General features: G+C 34.9%; 1 protein-coding gene across 1 annotated transcript; it reads left to right on the forward strand.

Annotated features, from left to right (window-relative positions):
* The first annotated feature begins 12,584 nt into the window (after nucleotides 1–12,584).
* LOC131146226 (protein SRC2 homolog) lies at nucleotides 12,585–14,132 on the forward strand. The gene has a single exon (XM_058095662.1). The coding sequence runs from the start codon at nucleotides 13,053–13,055 to the stop codon at nucleotides 13,902–13,904; it is 852 nt and encodes a 283-aa protein (XP_057951645.1). The 5' UTR covers nucleotides 12,585–13,052; the 3' UTR covers nucleotides 13,905–14,132.
* Nucleotides 14,133–15,741: the final 1,609 nt, after the last annotated feature.

Genomic DNA, 15,741 nt, shown 5'->3' on the forward strand with positions numbered 1-15,741 from the left:
TCATTCTCTCGTCTTCTTCCTCTGTTTTTTTTTTCTTTTCTCTTCCTATTCTTCCTCTCAACTCTCTTTCTCTCGTTGTTCTTCCTCATTCTCTCCTTGGTTTTAAATTTCTTTCCCTATCTTCCCCTACTCTTCCTTCTTCCATAGTTCCTCCTCTTTCCCTTTTACTCTCTCCTTGCTTCTTCCCTATACTCCCCCTCTCTGTTTTCAACTCCGTTCAGACTAGTTCTCCACAGCACAGCACCAGTTCTTGAACACAGCACAGCAGCAGTTCCCGAACACGGCACACCAACAGAACGCCCTCGGCTCTGCTCCTCTTCACCCCCAGCTAGCTACAACCATAGATAACAGCACAACTCATCCACCCGAGACATCCGCAGCAACTCCACCGCTGTACTAGAACAGAGCACAGCCGAGATCCACCGCACAGCACTCCCGTGGAGACCCAAAGCCACAACAGACCACCAGACCCGAGCCACAACTCCATCACCACACTAGCCCCCTGCTGCAACCTGAGTACTCCAGAGCATCCCAACACCAGCTGCAGATTCTTCTCCAGCCAGGCCACTGCATAGCCACGACTTGCCATGGCTCTGTCTCCCCCTCTGCTGGCTCTTCTCTCTCTCTCTCTCTCTCTCTCTCTCTCTCTCTCTCTCTCTCTCTCTCTCTCTCTCTCTCTCTCCCTCATTACTTATTATTAATTAACTAGTGAAATTTTGGATTTTGAACATTAGTTAGGGTGTTTTATTATTGTTGAACTTTGATTGTTTATTTAATTGCTTTTAGTTGAATTTTGCCATATATTTAATTAATATTTGCATTATTTAACTAGTTTGGTAAAGTTTTAATTATTTAATTTTTATTGTGTTTTGTCTTCTTCGTTAATAGTTTAATTTTGGTTCGAAGTTTTATCTAGTTAAAGGTTTGATTTTTAGTGTGTGCTTGAAATTGATTGAGTTTCCATTGCATGTTTTAATTCCTTATTTGTAGTTGTCATCTTTAATAATGCATGTTTAGGTATTTCCTTAAGTAGACTAGAATTTCCATACTCGTTTTTTTTAATTTAGTGAATGTTAGTTTTAGGGTTTTTAAATTACGTGCCATTTAATTCCTCAGAAGTAAAATTGAACAACTCTGAAAAACCCCGAATCTGAACCGAGTTCAGTGCAATTTAATTTTGATTGGAAGAACGTTAAATTTGAAATTAAAACGCATTCCCTGAGGAGACGATCTAGCCCTTGGGCTTAATATTATACGACGTAACTCCTATACTTGGGATAGCTTTCGAGTTGCTCATTTTTCGAGTGAGTCACTCTCTCCTCAGTTCCGTGATGGATTCTTGCCCGATCAAAAATCGGAAGATACCGCTGGACTCCATTCTCCGCTATCGTTATTTCTACCTGAGTGGATCGGTGGTAGAAGCGGCGTAGGCGTATCTACTAGGGTAAGCCAAATTTTATTTTTTTCTTAATTTCTTACAAATTAAAAGCCTAATTGACGATTGGAAATCACCACGAGAATCTAGGGATGATTCTCTACAAGTCTAACGGGACAAATTTCTCATGGGGTCGTCGTGAACAAAACCCCAAATTTGGGATATGGGGTTATTAAGGGGCTTATTTTTAATTAATTAAGATTAATTTAGAAATGCTAAAATATTGAGCATTTGGGGTTGAAGTATGATTTCTGAAATTTAAGGCCCGGGTGAGCTCCACGGGTGTAATTCGAGAACCGCATACATAATTCAAGAAATTAAGTGGGACTGTTAAATGTTAGTTTAAATGTTGATTTGGGGTATATGGAGCCTAGGAAATGTTAGATGACTATTATTTTAGGGAAATAAGTTAATTAATCTGAGAAAAATGTAAATTACAGAAGTTGAGTTTCAAGCGCCATGGGCGTATGATCTGGTGTTAACGAGACTCTCAGTAAGCTAGGTAAAGGGAATAAATTATAACAATATTTTTAGAATTACTGTTTAAATTAATATGTGAAAATGAACATATGGTAGTTTGCCAGAAAATTATTATGACATGAATATTAGATAAATTGTATGGCGTTTGAGTAATATTAAATTGTGATATTTTGGAGTGTGGAATTAATATATATTATGAATATTAGATGAAAACTGTGTGACATATGTCATGTATTGAAAAATGTGAAATATAACGACGAGTTTTTTCTGAGAAAATATTGAAATGAGAATTATTGATGTGATTAGTGGAAAATAATGAAATATGGTATTTATATGTGAGTAGAAATGATTTGCATGAAAAATGAGATTTTGTGAATTACTAATATGAGTATTTTGAGAAATGTTGAAATATGTGAAACACGATATTTATTATTATGAGATGATGAAATGTGCAAAGAAAATGATGAGAATATTTATATTGAACCGAATTGAGATATACAGATATATGATTGATGATATGTCAATACCGTATAATAATTGCGGGTAGGTGGTATTCCTTTCCTACTGATGTCGTTGGGGAGGTATGCTCAGTATTGAGACTGTGTATGTGAAGTTCCTACTAATGCCATTGGGGAGGTATGCTCAGTAGGGAGATTGTGTGTGTAAAGTTCCTACCGATGTCGTTAGGGAGGTATGCTCAGTATGGAAATTGTGTGTGAAGTTCCTACTGATGTCGTTGTGGAGGTATGCTCAGTATGGAAATTGTGTGGTGAAGTTTCTACTGATGCCGTTGGGGAGGTATGCTCAGTATGGAAATTGTGTTGTGAGGTTCCTACTGATGTCGTTGGGAAGGTATGCTCAGTATGAAAATTGTGAATGTGTTGAGAGTGATCTATTGTATTATGTAAAGTACATAAATGTGAATTTATGTATACTTAGATATGGAATGAGTTAAAATGGGAAATGATTATGAGAAATGAAAGAGTGTGTGTTTTACAAAATAAATAATTGAGCTGAAGTGAAAATCTCTGCCTGAAGGCTTACTGAGTAAGGTGAGTGCCCTGATAGGTATCAGAGGTGGCCATACTTGGTTGCATAACGTGTTAGGGCAGAGGGAAACTACCTGTATGGGTGGGTAATTTTCCCTATTCTCAAGAACTTCGCGGTAAATATGTGTTGGAAATTATTGAATTTAAGAAATGGTTTTAAAGCTTATAAAAGCTTGCGTTGTATATCTATATGATTATGAGAATGTGTATATCAGTGTATTTTCTCAGATGAAACGATGGTTTGAAAAGTAAAGTGTATTATAACTGAACTCATATGGCCACACACTGTAAATAATTTATTCCTTCTTATTGAGATGTGTCTCACCCAAATTATCTAAATTTTTTAGGGAACGGAGATAGACCAAGTGATAGAGTTCCGTGATCATTGGGAGCTGGGACCCTGACATACAGAGTGAGTTTCTGGACTAGGGGAGGTGTAATTCCCTTAGGGTTGAGTTGTTTTTGATTGAATATCCAACTTCTTGAATGATCCTCTAAATCATAATGCTACCTTGACATCCTCAACCACTGTCAAGTGCTCCGACTTAGTTGTTGAAAATGCAACTTGAGATCGAACCCTGTACTTCCAATAAATAGGCCCTCCCACAACATATCCTGTTATAGACCTCATGTCATCCAAGTCCCTTATATAGTCTGTATCCGCGAATCTCACAACTAACGAATTACTCTATTGCTCGCCGAAGCATCCCATTGCACTGGTGTAGGAGACCTTTGACATGTCCCAAGCATCACCGTTTGCCCTTGGGTACCAAGCGGTAGAAAAATTAAATTGATCTGTAAATGGTGTATTGGTGATCGGTTTAATCCTATTAAACCTCTTCAACGCCTTTTCCACAAAACCACCCTGAGATAACTACAATCTCCCCACAGTTTTTTCCACAAAGCCTGTAAGAACCCGACCCGAGATATGTAGATTGACTAAATAGCGAAAAGGTAAAACGGTAAATTTTGTAGGCTTCGTCAACAAAGCCATTATTCTTGTCGACGGCTTTGTCGACGAAGGCCCTCATACTTTTCGTTGCCAAAATTTAGAGCCTTGTTAAAGAAGAGATACCAAACGTGTTGTAAAATATCAAAATAGGGTTCGTTGCCGAAGGAGCCGATTCGTCGATGAAACGTGTGGATGACTCGTCAATGAAGGCACTGCTTCGTCGACGAGGTTGGCCGGGTCAAAGGGGCTATAAATATCCTATTTCATTGCTTCATAATAAGCTAGAACTCTCTCTCTCTCTCTCTCTCTCTCTCTCTCTCTCTCTCTCTCTCTCACCAATGGGATTCCTCTCTCTGTTCGATTCTTCGTTGTTCCTCGCCTAATTTAACGATCCAAAGTTATTGCGTGGATCAGGGGAGGAATCTCTTTGAGAATAGTGGACCAGATCTTCGTTTCGGGGATTTTAGGGTTTTAACCCCAAAACCGAGGTAAGGGTCCGATTTCAGTTTCATTTCGGTTTATATGTAGTAGTAAGAATTATAGTGAAGTATAGTTTTTGGATGTTTAGGTTTTGGTATGTCGGTTTGAGTTTTGGAGCCGTAGAGTTTGTATTTTGGTATTCGGGAAAAGGTAAGGGGATTCTGTTTATATCAGTTTATTTTTGAAATAGGGATCGGTAAACTTGTAGTTTACGATCGTATGTATGTTTTGGTTACTTATTTGGGAAAATCTATTGGGTAAAAATGTGGGATTTTCGGGTTATAGTTTTTGGGAAAATTTTGGGGTTTCGAGTATCATCTCTATTTTGTTGGAGAAACCATATGTTGTATTAAAACTGTAGTATTGAGATGATCGTATCCATATTTGTATTAAATTGTATTGTTGAACTGAAAAACAATATGATTTGATGTATATTCAAATAAGTGTGGAATGAAATGTCGTATGTAAATGTTCCAAGTTTTGTAAAAATAGTGAGGGACGGCTAATTACCGTACGCTGATGAGTAAAGAGACAAGAGTTCCAAAATTGTTCCAGGTTTTGTAAAAACAGCTAGGGGTGGCTAATTACCATACGTTGATGAGTATAGGGATATGAGTTCCAAAATTGTTCTAGGTTTTGTAAATCAACTAGGGGCGGCTAATTATTGTACGCTGACGTCATGTCTCAGCTAATTACCGTGGGCAAGAGTGTCTAGCTTTATATATAAAGGTGTGAAATATTGCCTGTTCTTTTCGGCTGGTCACCGATGGGTGTGAGCTACATTGACTGGCAACGATATCACTGTGAGGTTTTGATTATTGCATGGTATCAAGTACCTGAGTGTGACGACACTGACCATATGTTTGGTATCGTATGTATTGGAACAGATTTGTGAAAAATACTAGAATTGTATTGTACTATATTGTATTGTGTTATGTTTTATGCCGAAATAACCCTTGTATGCCACACACTAATATAACTTGCTTTCTTCCTTACTGAAAGGTGTCTCACCCCGAATATGCAAATGTTTTTTAGGTCCTTCGGATAGTTGAAACTAGCATCCTAGCATCCGAAAGTGGGGGTATCGTTTAACTACATTTAGTACTTGTGTAGGTACGAGTTTTGTAACCGGGTTGTCAGTGTTAGGTTTTGTAGACACCCAGAGTATGTATTGTATTTTGGGAACGTATATTCCAGTTATGTATAGACTATGGTATGGTTTGATGTATGTATAGAAAGAACATTTTCTGCTGCGTATTTGATGAGTATGGATATGTATGTGAATAAGTATAGGGTTTACGTGCACTCCATAAGGTCGGACCCTTATTCAGTATTGTATCATGTATGTTTAATTGATACAGAAATAGGTTAGGTTACTATATTCATACCACGGACCCATCTGCGGGTTCGGGGCGTGACAGCTTAGTAGCAGAGCTAAACTAGGTTGTTAAGTCTTGTAGACTTAGTTAGGTATAGATTTGTGTACATACCAGAGTATAGGATGTAGGAAATGGGTAGAGTAGGTCGAGGATTGTTTTGTTGCTAGACGGGGACTCATTAGCGATGTTTTGTATTTTTCTTGGAATGACGATTTGAGTAAAATCAACGCAAACCACTGATGGATTCGTGTCGGTGTGATAGGACAGACTTGGACCCTTGAGAGTAGTAGCTGACGTGATTTGTTCTCAATGATTGTGTTAATTGTGTAGGATATAGGAATTCTAGTCGATTCTTATCTTATTTTCAGAATGAAGCCCAATGATAACAACTTGGATAGTGGTTCCGAGGGGACTGCGAGTGATGAGTCTCCTTCCGTGCCTCGGGTTTGACGAGGCAAGTTATATGAGAGATCGGATGGAATGTTAGGAGACGTGAGTACTCTCCTACGACTACGGGTTGTACTATAAAGAGTTTCACCCGCATGCACCCAATACAATAATTGGTTTTTTATTTAAAGGGACTTTATGGAGGACCCTATGAGCTAAATTTGGGACAAGTGCAATGTAACACCCCAACCCTGATGGGCCTAGGATATTAATTTTTTACCATTGATTTACAGAGGAAGCAAATAACCTCAATTATTATTATACCAGAGCACTAATTATCCATATTACAATCATTTATTTCAAAAGAAAAAAAATTACATAAGCATAAATATCTGGCATCATACTAATATTTCAAAACAAATCTTTATTTTTCTATCCCCACCCGCACGCTTGCTAAGTCTGATTTCCAACATGCTCTTCAGAGTTATCTGAAATAAAAATATGATTGGAGTGAGACGACGCTCAGTAAGTAAATAAGATTATTATTAGTGTGTGGCCAAAATGAGTTTTTTTAAAAATTTCGTAAAACAATATTCAATATTATAACTTCAAAACTGTCTCTAAAATAAATATAAATTTAAAAATTTCTACATAAAACTTTTACCATCAACTATAACAGTAAAATTTTATAATCATATAATATAACTGTTAAATTAAACTTTTAACTTTAAAACTGTATAAATATTTAATGATAAATATACATATACTTTTCCTTATACGTTTTCTTTAGATCGTCATTTAAGCACTAGAATGATCATTTTCATGTAAACTTACACTTTCCCTTCAAATCATCAGTGACTTTGCATACGTACTTAACTATGTATAAACATATATTGTAAAAATCACCCTTATGCCTGTTTGCCGTAAGTCATGTTTACCCCCATGACTGGGTTGTGCGGTCTGAAGACTGGACTTAGGCCGACCAAACTAAATCAACGTACGTAAACTTTAAATGAGATTTTCCTTATTAAGTCCCGGTCTAGAACCAGGTGTGCACTCAGGAGAAATCCACAAACATAAATAACCACTTTGTAAACAATGTGGGTGCACTCTGATCCGTATAAACTTTAAGCTGCGGTATCGAGCATCTGTAACTTTGAACTTGCTTTGCCATAAGGGGTTTTAAAGTCATCTTATTATAATTTATACAATTTAAAATAATCTCGTGAAAATCTCATATTTTCATGAATAATGCAATGTAGAAATAAACTCATACCACACAATTTTTGTATTAAAAATATATATAATTTTTTTTGTTTTGAATATAAAGAAATGCTGAAAATTTACCCGAGAGAATTAGAACATTTCTTAACTCAAAAATAAATGCAAGTATATTAAAGATAGAACTGGTATAATTAAGTATACGTAAAAATAAACTCATGGAAATTTTATGGAACTAAGTAACATAATTGAAATTTACTTACAAAATAAACTCGGGTATGAATTTTAAATAAAAAAAAGAAACTAACATAATCAAAATTTACTTACCTTCTTCCTTACGAACATTGTAACTATCTCTAAGAAATGAGATCGGAAAGAGTGGGTGATTGAGAACTTATTCAAAAATTCTCTCTCCACCACAATTTCTTTCACTCACTAATCCTTCTCTTCCTTGGAAAATTGTTGTGAAAAATGAAGGTCGAGGGCTTCCTATTTATAGGAAAATTTTGGGGACGAAATGGAATTTATAAAAGTATGGAGAGATGAGTGAAATTATAATTTTTAAAAATTAAAGAATGGGCAAGGTATGAGTTGAGTATGAGATGGGAATGGAGGCCATGTGGGAGTGCTTGCCACCATTCCCATTAAATAAAATTTTAATTAATTACTTACCTAATTAATTAATCAATTAGTTAATTAATTATTTTATTTTTTTATTATTTTTCTTAATCAATATTATCATTATTATTATCATTGTTATTACTTTTAAACTATTTTTAGTATTTATTTATTTTATTATTTATTTTTGAACAAGAATTAAATTTAAATTTTGAAAACTCATGTGGGCCCGACATGGTCTTATGGGCCCCATATAACTTCGAGACCCAAATGGATCTTACGTAACTCCAATAATCCTCATACGATTTTATGAGTCCTACACAGTTTCGAAACTCGTGTAAACCTCCACACGGCTTCGGGACTCATGTGGGCCTCGCATAGGATACTTATATTATTATTATTTTATCGTATATTTTTACAAATTATGTCAATCAAAACATTATTTTATGTACTTATTTATGTATATAAACAGTGTCTACCCTGTTTTATCTTATGAAATTCCATTTTGACCAAGCCGACCTCTAGGGAGCGACTGAGTTGCAATGGTCTCTGAGCACTCACTTAGACAAGGTCTTTCTTAGGCATCAAACATGGAATCAAGGATCCTAACAGAGAAACACTTTCGTTTTGATACTAATTAAATTACCATCATTATTATTCATTCATTTTTTTTTTTCTTTTTGGGTTATTACATGCAATAGTGCAAATCCTTGGCCCATGAGCTAGCAATTGAGAGTTGGAAATGAAGGGAAGGGGGAACCTATATTTATAGGTGGGGGAGAGACTTCAAATCTCTACCCCCATCCACTGTGGGACAAAAATAAGTGGGGAGGCGGAGAGCATTGAGAGTTTACTCTCATCCAATGTGGGACAAGAATAGGTGGGGAGACTTAGAGCATTGAGAGTTTTTATACTCTTGCTGTCCTACATTGAAATTTTGTGAGGGAGGGGAGTCTCTCCAACTTTATTAAAGCAAACTATTTTTTTTTTTTTTTGGGTTTCAAATTTATATTTTGATAATTAAAATTTAAAAAAAAAGAATTTGAATATGTTTATTTTATTCAAAATTGAATTTACTGGAAAATTATTAGTTGAAGAATTTATTAATATATATTTATATATAAATTTTAGTTAAATTTTGGTTCGATTTTGGGTTGGAAACTGAAACCGAACTGAGAACCGAAATTTTCTATTTTCAAGAACCGAGATCGAAACTAAAAATCGAAAGACTAAATCAAAACTAATTTTAGTTTGGTTTCGGATTGATTTTGAGTTTTTCGGTAAATTTTGTACACCCCTACTAGCAATATTATATATTATTCATTTCATGTGATAGTTACAATATGTATTATCCATATAATACGCATTTTAATAATTCCCATATTTCAATTCATGCTCGAACCGGAACTTATTTATGTTCGGTTTCAAGTCGATTTTTAATTTTTCGATAAATTTTGTACATTCCTACTCGCAATATTATATATTATTCATTTCATGTGATAGTTACTATCTATATTATCCATATAATACACGTTTTAATAATTCTCATCTTTCAATTCATGCTTTAAAAACCCCCTCAATTGTTCTCAAATTCATTAATTGTGTTTGTCACTCTGAATGATCAAAATATGTAAAATATTAAAGAAAGGAAAAGAAAATTGAAATGAACTCAAATTTTTTATGTTTGATTATAAAGGAAAATAAAAAAATTATATAAAAAATTAATTAAATTTTTTATTTTAAACATGACTATTTTTTCTCTTAATTTTCAATTATATTAAAAAAATTATTCTTAATAATATTTAATATTAAAAAATATAGTGAAGTAATAATAAAAAATTATTTTTATTTTCTAAACAAAATCTCTTGATCAAATAGACCTAGGCGTTTGAGGGAATTTAAAAACTAATCCATTTACATTTCATCTACAAAAAAAAAAGAAAAAAGAATTTAATATGAATTTAACTCTCTACTTTTACATATTTTAATTTTTAGTCAGTATAATATAATCACATATTTCAAGTTGAAAATTTATCTTTTAAACAAATATATTTTTCCTCTTTTTCTTTTACGATGAATAAAATTTTATAATATTTAATTTTTATAATATATAAATTCAATGCATCTTATTATTCGTGGCGTGAGGCGCAGGTATCGTGCGCGCCTTAGAGAGCCGCGTCCATTCCGTGTGCCACGTGTCATGACATCTCACCGTTAATGTATCTTCTTATCCACGACTATTCTTGATGTGGACAAACTGCACATTCTCCAAATTAAATTAATAAATATACCAAATTTTTAAGGTTACTTTGTTTGCACTGGTCCTCGATCTCGTAATTACCACCTTGCCCTTGTTCACCCATAATATTTACAAAAAGGAAGAAACTACATTTGAAATTTATAAAGCATCCTATAAGACTACGAATTTTAAATTATTTATTTTAAATTTGAAAATTTTTTAATAAAGTTAACAAAATATTTGATAAATCTAAATTTGACATAATATATATTAAAAATGCATTTTACTTGAGAGAAATAACGGACATAAACTAAAATTAAATGAGTGGTACAATTTTATTTAATTATTTACAATTTTAGGCTTAGTTTGACTCTGGTATTTGATGAAAAAAATGTAAAAATAAAGATAATTAAAATTATCAAATGGATATACCCTTTTAAGTATTATAATTAATGACTTAATAATTTTATAATATTTGAAAAATAAGACCATCAATTAAAGATGATAATTTATTAGAATAAATGTAGCTTTTGACTTTTAAAACTTACAAGTTTTCAAAAAAATGTATAGAAATATTTTCTTAATCCCGAAAGACTTTAGACTTGAAAAAAAAAATATAATACAAATACAAATTTAAAATTTGAAATTAATGTTTCCATACACAACTTATATATATATATATATATATATATATATGCTAAAATTTTAATTTTTTAAATGTGAAAGTGATAAAAAAAAGTCATACAAGCAATTTTTTTAGGAAAAAAAAAACTTACTTTTTTCATATAAATTATTATATTTCTGCATAATGATCATTCACAATTCACACTATCCCATTTTATGAACGTGACATAAAATCAATTTATAAAAAATAAAAAAATGTAATTTTAATTTTCTTAAAAAATTAGGGCACTCTTGGGATAGTTTGAGTCAATTTCACAATAAATTGAAAAAAAAAATTGATTTTGTTTAATATGAAGAAATAACAAGTCATAACCAAAATGTATATAAAAAAAAAGTGAATTGTTCACATTGACAGGTGACGATTTTTATCATTTTTTGTCAACACATTAATTTTTAATTTTAAAAGTCTAAAATTTGTTGTTGTTGTAATGTCTTGTTTACAAAAAAAAGATAGAAAGAAAAAATGAAGTCATCAACCATTTACGAAAAAAAAAGTCAAAAAAATATTTCATCAATTTGAATAATTCATCTTCTTTCTTCTTCTACACAAAGGGAGAAAAAATAATCATTAAAAATTTTTTTTTGCCCCGTCTCAACTTATTTTCTCTTTCTCCACGTTACATCAGCTAAATAAAAATGTTTGTATATTTTTTTTGTGCATTTTTATACAATAACAATAATAGTAACAAATTAAACCTTAAATTCTATTAGGTAGAGTTAATTGTATGAATGATTTTTCGTTAATGTATGTGATCATGCACAATTTCTTTCAACAAATTTATGACTATTAAATTTTTACTTACTATCTTATTCTACGTTACTTTAAATTTACTCCTATCTCGTCTACTACTCCTAACAATAACTAACTCACCATTCCTTATGTAACTTACATTGGAAGTGTCTAAACTATCCAAGTCCTCTCTACTTATCTTTTACATAAATTATGGTTAACTTACTGTAAATGTATTCATTAGTTAATTTATATTTTAAGGTTTTACCACTCACCCATCTTAGCATTCTCACCGCAAAAAAAATTTATTTTGTGTATAACAAAAATTATGCAATTTATTTTTATTTTTTTCATATTCAATCATGGAAACCCAACACAAATTGATGATTAGATGAGGCCAAACTTTCACCCCCACACGAATAAACCAGCAAAGAAACCCTTGTCCTCAAGCCAAAAAGAAGAAAGAAAATGTCCTCCTTGTCCTCTACCAATATGCATGCTGCCCATGGTAAACCTGTCCACATAAACCCTCTACTAAAACCACCAAACCCTATTCAAACCTCCCTCGCCCACCTAATCCCTTCCCTACCCCAATTCTCATCTCCTCCACATATGTTCTCCCCAGGGGAAAATACCCCATACATATTTATTTTTCGATCATTTTTTTTATCACATACTCCTTCTTAGTTCCTCCCAAAATTCAACCTCAAAAATTTTTCAACAGAAAAATTTCAAATGTCCTATAAAGAGACTATCCATGTATTGAATTTATTTATATAAAAAGAAAAATATTTTGATATTTCCCTTGAATATCTGCACATAAATAATTTTATTGAGATACATTGTTTTAGTCTCCTGAATTAGAATTAAACAACAACAAATAGTAAATTTGTCATTGCATAGTCTTCTTAATTACTGCAAAAATAAGAAATTCGATACTTATTATACAAAAATTCCGAACTCTAATACAGTGGGATTACTGCACTAGTTTAGAGCATTTTTTAGCCAACTTATTATTATCTACAACGGTCGAGACCAATTTCAGTAATCCATTTCCAAGGGCTAAGCCTAATTTTCGGGTGACCTCCCATTCTTCCAAATTCAAAAAGTACCTTAAACTCCCTGCTTTCCCAATACGAAGTGAGGGCAATTTAGTAAATTCATGACTACAAATCTTCCCGTTACCAAGTCTGTAACGCTAGCCCCGCAGCCGTCCAAAGTAAAGCGAGTGAAATCCCTTTTTTGTAACATTAGGGCGAAAGAGAGGGCAGTCTTGGAATAGCACAAACGCAACCACCTTATAAATACCAAAGTAGACTACTTAACCACCCAGCACGTCCCAAAGACGCTTTCCTTCGTATTCGTTCCTTATTTTCCAAGTTTGCCCTCATCTTTTCCATGGCCGGCCGTTACGAAGCGGAGATCACCGTCAGCTCCGGCAAGGACCTGAAGAACGTGAATTGGCGTCACGGCGACCTGAAGCCGTACGCCGTCTTGTGGATTAACTCTCAGGACAAGTGCTCCACCAAAGTCGCCGATGACGGCGACACCTATCCCCGGTGGGACCACAAACTCGTCATCCCCCTCCTCACCCCGATCGATGACTCCACCCTCTATGTCGACGTCGTCCATGCCGGCGCCGCCGAAGGCACCAAGCCACTTATCGGCTCCGGCAAGCTCCACCTCGTAGAGATCGTTGACGAGGGCGGCATCGGCGTTCCGGTCAAGCGATCCATCAAGCTGAAACGCCCCTCCGGCCGGCCGCAGGGGAAGATCGAGATCGAGGTTAACGTGCGGCAGCCCTACCGTGCGCCGGATCCGTACTACGCATCCCCCTACGGCGTCCCTCAGCCGGCGACTTCCCGGGACTTCTCCGCCCCCTACGGCGGACAGTCTTACGGCACCGCTCCTCCCCCGGCACCGTACGGCGCCTCTCCCTACGCGGCTCCGCCGGCCGGATACCCTTACGGAGCTCCGCCTCCGGGACCGTACGGGCAGCCGGCGTACGGGCAGGCACCGCCCGCGTACGGACAGGCACCACCGATGTACGGGCAGGATGCGACGGGGACGAAGAGCGGGAAAAAGCACGGGATGGGGATGGGCACGGGAATTGCGGTGGGGGCGGCGGCGGGGCTGTTGGGGGGACTGGCGTTAGCGGAGGGGGCGGATTACGTGGAGAACAAGATCGCAGACAATGCGGCGGAGAAGGTTGAGGATGATCTGGGGTATGATTATGACGATGATTTCTGAGTAATCGCAGGTGGGTCGATGATCATTTCCCTTTTTCTCTTCTTCATCTTCTTCAAGTGCTTTGGGGGGGTTTTAAAATTCAGCAGCCCGTTGTTTTTAGGGTGTTTTACTTTCCTTGTTGGTGATGTTGTTGTCTGGTTGGTTGGTTTGATAAGCGGTTGTAATATGTATGTGAACTCACAGAGTCTTAAATTACAGAAGAGAAACACATAGATCAGCCTTTGCGCATCTCTTTGTGTGTAGAATTAAATTTAGGGTTATGAAGTAGACCCGGGGGAGGAGGGGGAGGGATCCGCCATTGACGAGAACATGGACGGAAACGCAGCAGCATTCAGCCGTTGCAGAGGCCCGGAAATGCGTCGTGATTGGCTGCAGACGCCATTGATGGAGGGGGGAGGCGGAAGGCATCTGTATGGAAATGAATGGAGAATAAAGCGAGGGGGGTTGCAAATTGCAAGCGCATATTCGCATACTTCCATTTTGCTTTGTTTCCTCTGTGTTTATTATTTCTTTCCAAGCAAAGCAAGGACGAAAGAGACACCTTCGTTGCTTTCAAAAAATTCAAGAGTTTGATTTATAATTATTTTAAAAAAATATTATTTCTTTTTTATATTTTATTAAAAAATATTTTCTAAAAAAAATAAATATCTAAAAAATTAAATATTAGGACATATCGAATTCTTAAAGTTTTAAAAGAGTTTCTTGAAAATTTTAAAATATTTTAATAAAATTCAAGGCGGACTAGTGTCTCTGAGAAATTATGATTAATTGAAATTATAAATTCTCCACTTCTATCTTTAAGTTAAACAAAAATTTATTCTTATTATGCTAGAAGCCAGCTAGTGAATTCTGTGTAAGACTTTTTAGGTCAATGAAATTATGTCATTTAGTGAGCATAACTTTATATATTCAAAGTCTAGTGTAGACTCCTACATGATCTGAACTATCTTTTTTTTTTTGTCAGCAGCCACCCAGTTGCACATTAGAACTTGGAGCACATTTTGAAGTATAAATTACATTCATATCTTTTTTTTTTTTTTTTTTTGAGGAACGTTGGTGTCCATCGCTGGCATCTACCAGAGCAAGCCATGATATGCACCACAGCGAAGACTAATTCCACGCTCCATAGTTTCCACCCCAAGACCCTGCAGGGAGGTAAATCAGGATTTGCTCAGTAAAGCAGGAATCAAACCCGGGATGCCTACGTCACAGGCACGTTCGGGTCCGCCCTTGCTCGGGAGTAATTACATTCATATTATTGAGGGTTAAACAAGTGGAACGAATGAATAAAATATTAAAATGTACATTTAATTTAAGAGAGGAGCGTATTAAAATTTACTTTAAAAACGGAAAGACCTTATCAATTCTACTTTATTACTCAATATGAAATTCAACAAGTTGCAGATGAAATGAATGGGTTCATTTTTAATGTTCATTAATTAATTGCAGTTTCTCCCATCTGCCATTTCATGACACTTAACCTGCTACACTTTTAAACCAAACAGAACATTATTTTTATTCCTACTTGCCAAGCCAGTTTGAAATGTGAAAAATATTATGTAAAAGAAAAAAAAAAGTGAAATAATATATTTTAACATTATTGGTTTATTGAGGTAACTGAGAGTAAATATTGTACAATATTAATCAATAATTTTTTATTTTTGATTAATAAAATAAAATTCTTCGTATACACAACTTATCCCAAGTTCGGATAAAGGAGCAGCATTGTATTAGGTAGTTTACGGTCAACATAAAACTTTGTTAGATTTTATTATTATGAATTTTTACCAAATTCAATTAGGTCAATATAAAAGGAAGAGAAAAAATAAGTTAGCAC

This window comes from Malania oleifera, chromosome 13, assembly GCF_029873635.1.
Source record: "Malania oleifera isolate guangnan ecotype guangnan chromosome 13, ASM2987363v1, whole genome shotgun sequence".
NCBI lineage: Eukaryota > Viridiplantae > Streptophyta > Magnoliopsida > Santalales > Ximeniaceae > Malania > Malania oleifera.

Excerpts from the sequence above, each read along its gene's own strand:
- LOC131146226 (XM_058095662.1), top strand. The coding sequence starts at position 13,053 with ATGGCCGGCCGTTACGAAGCGGAGATCACCGTCAGCTCCGGCAAGGAC.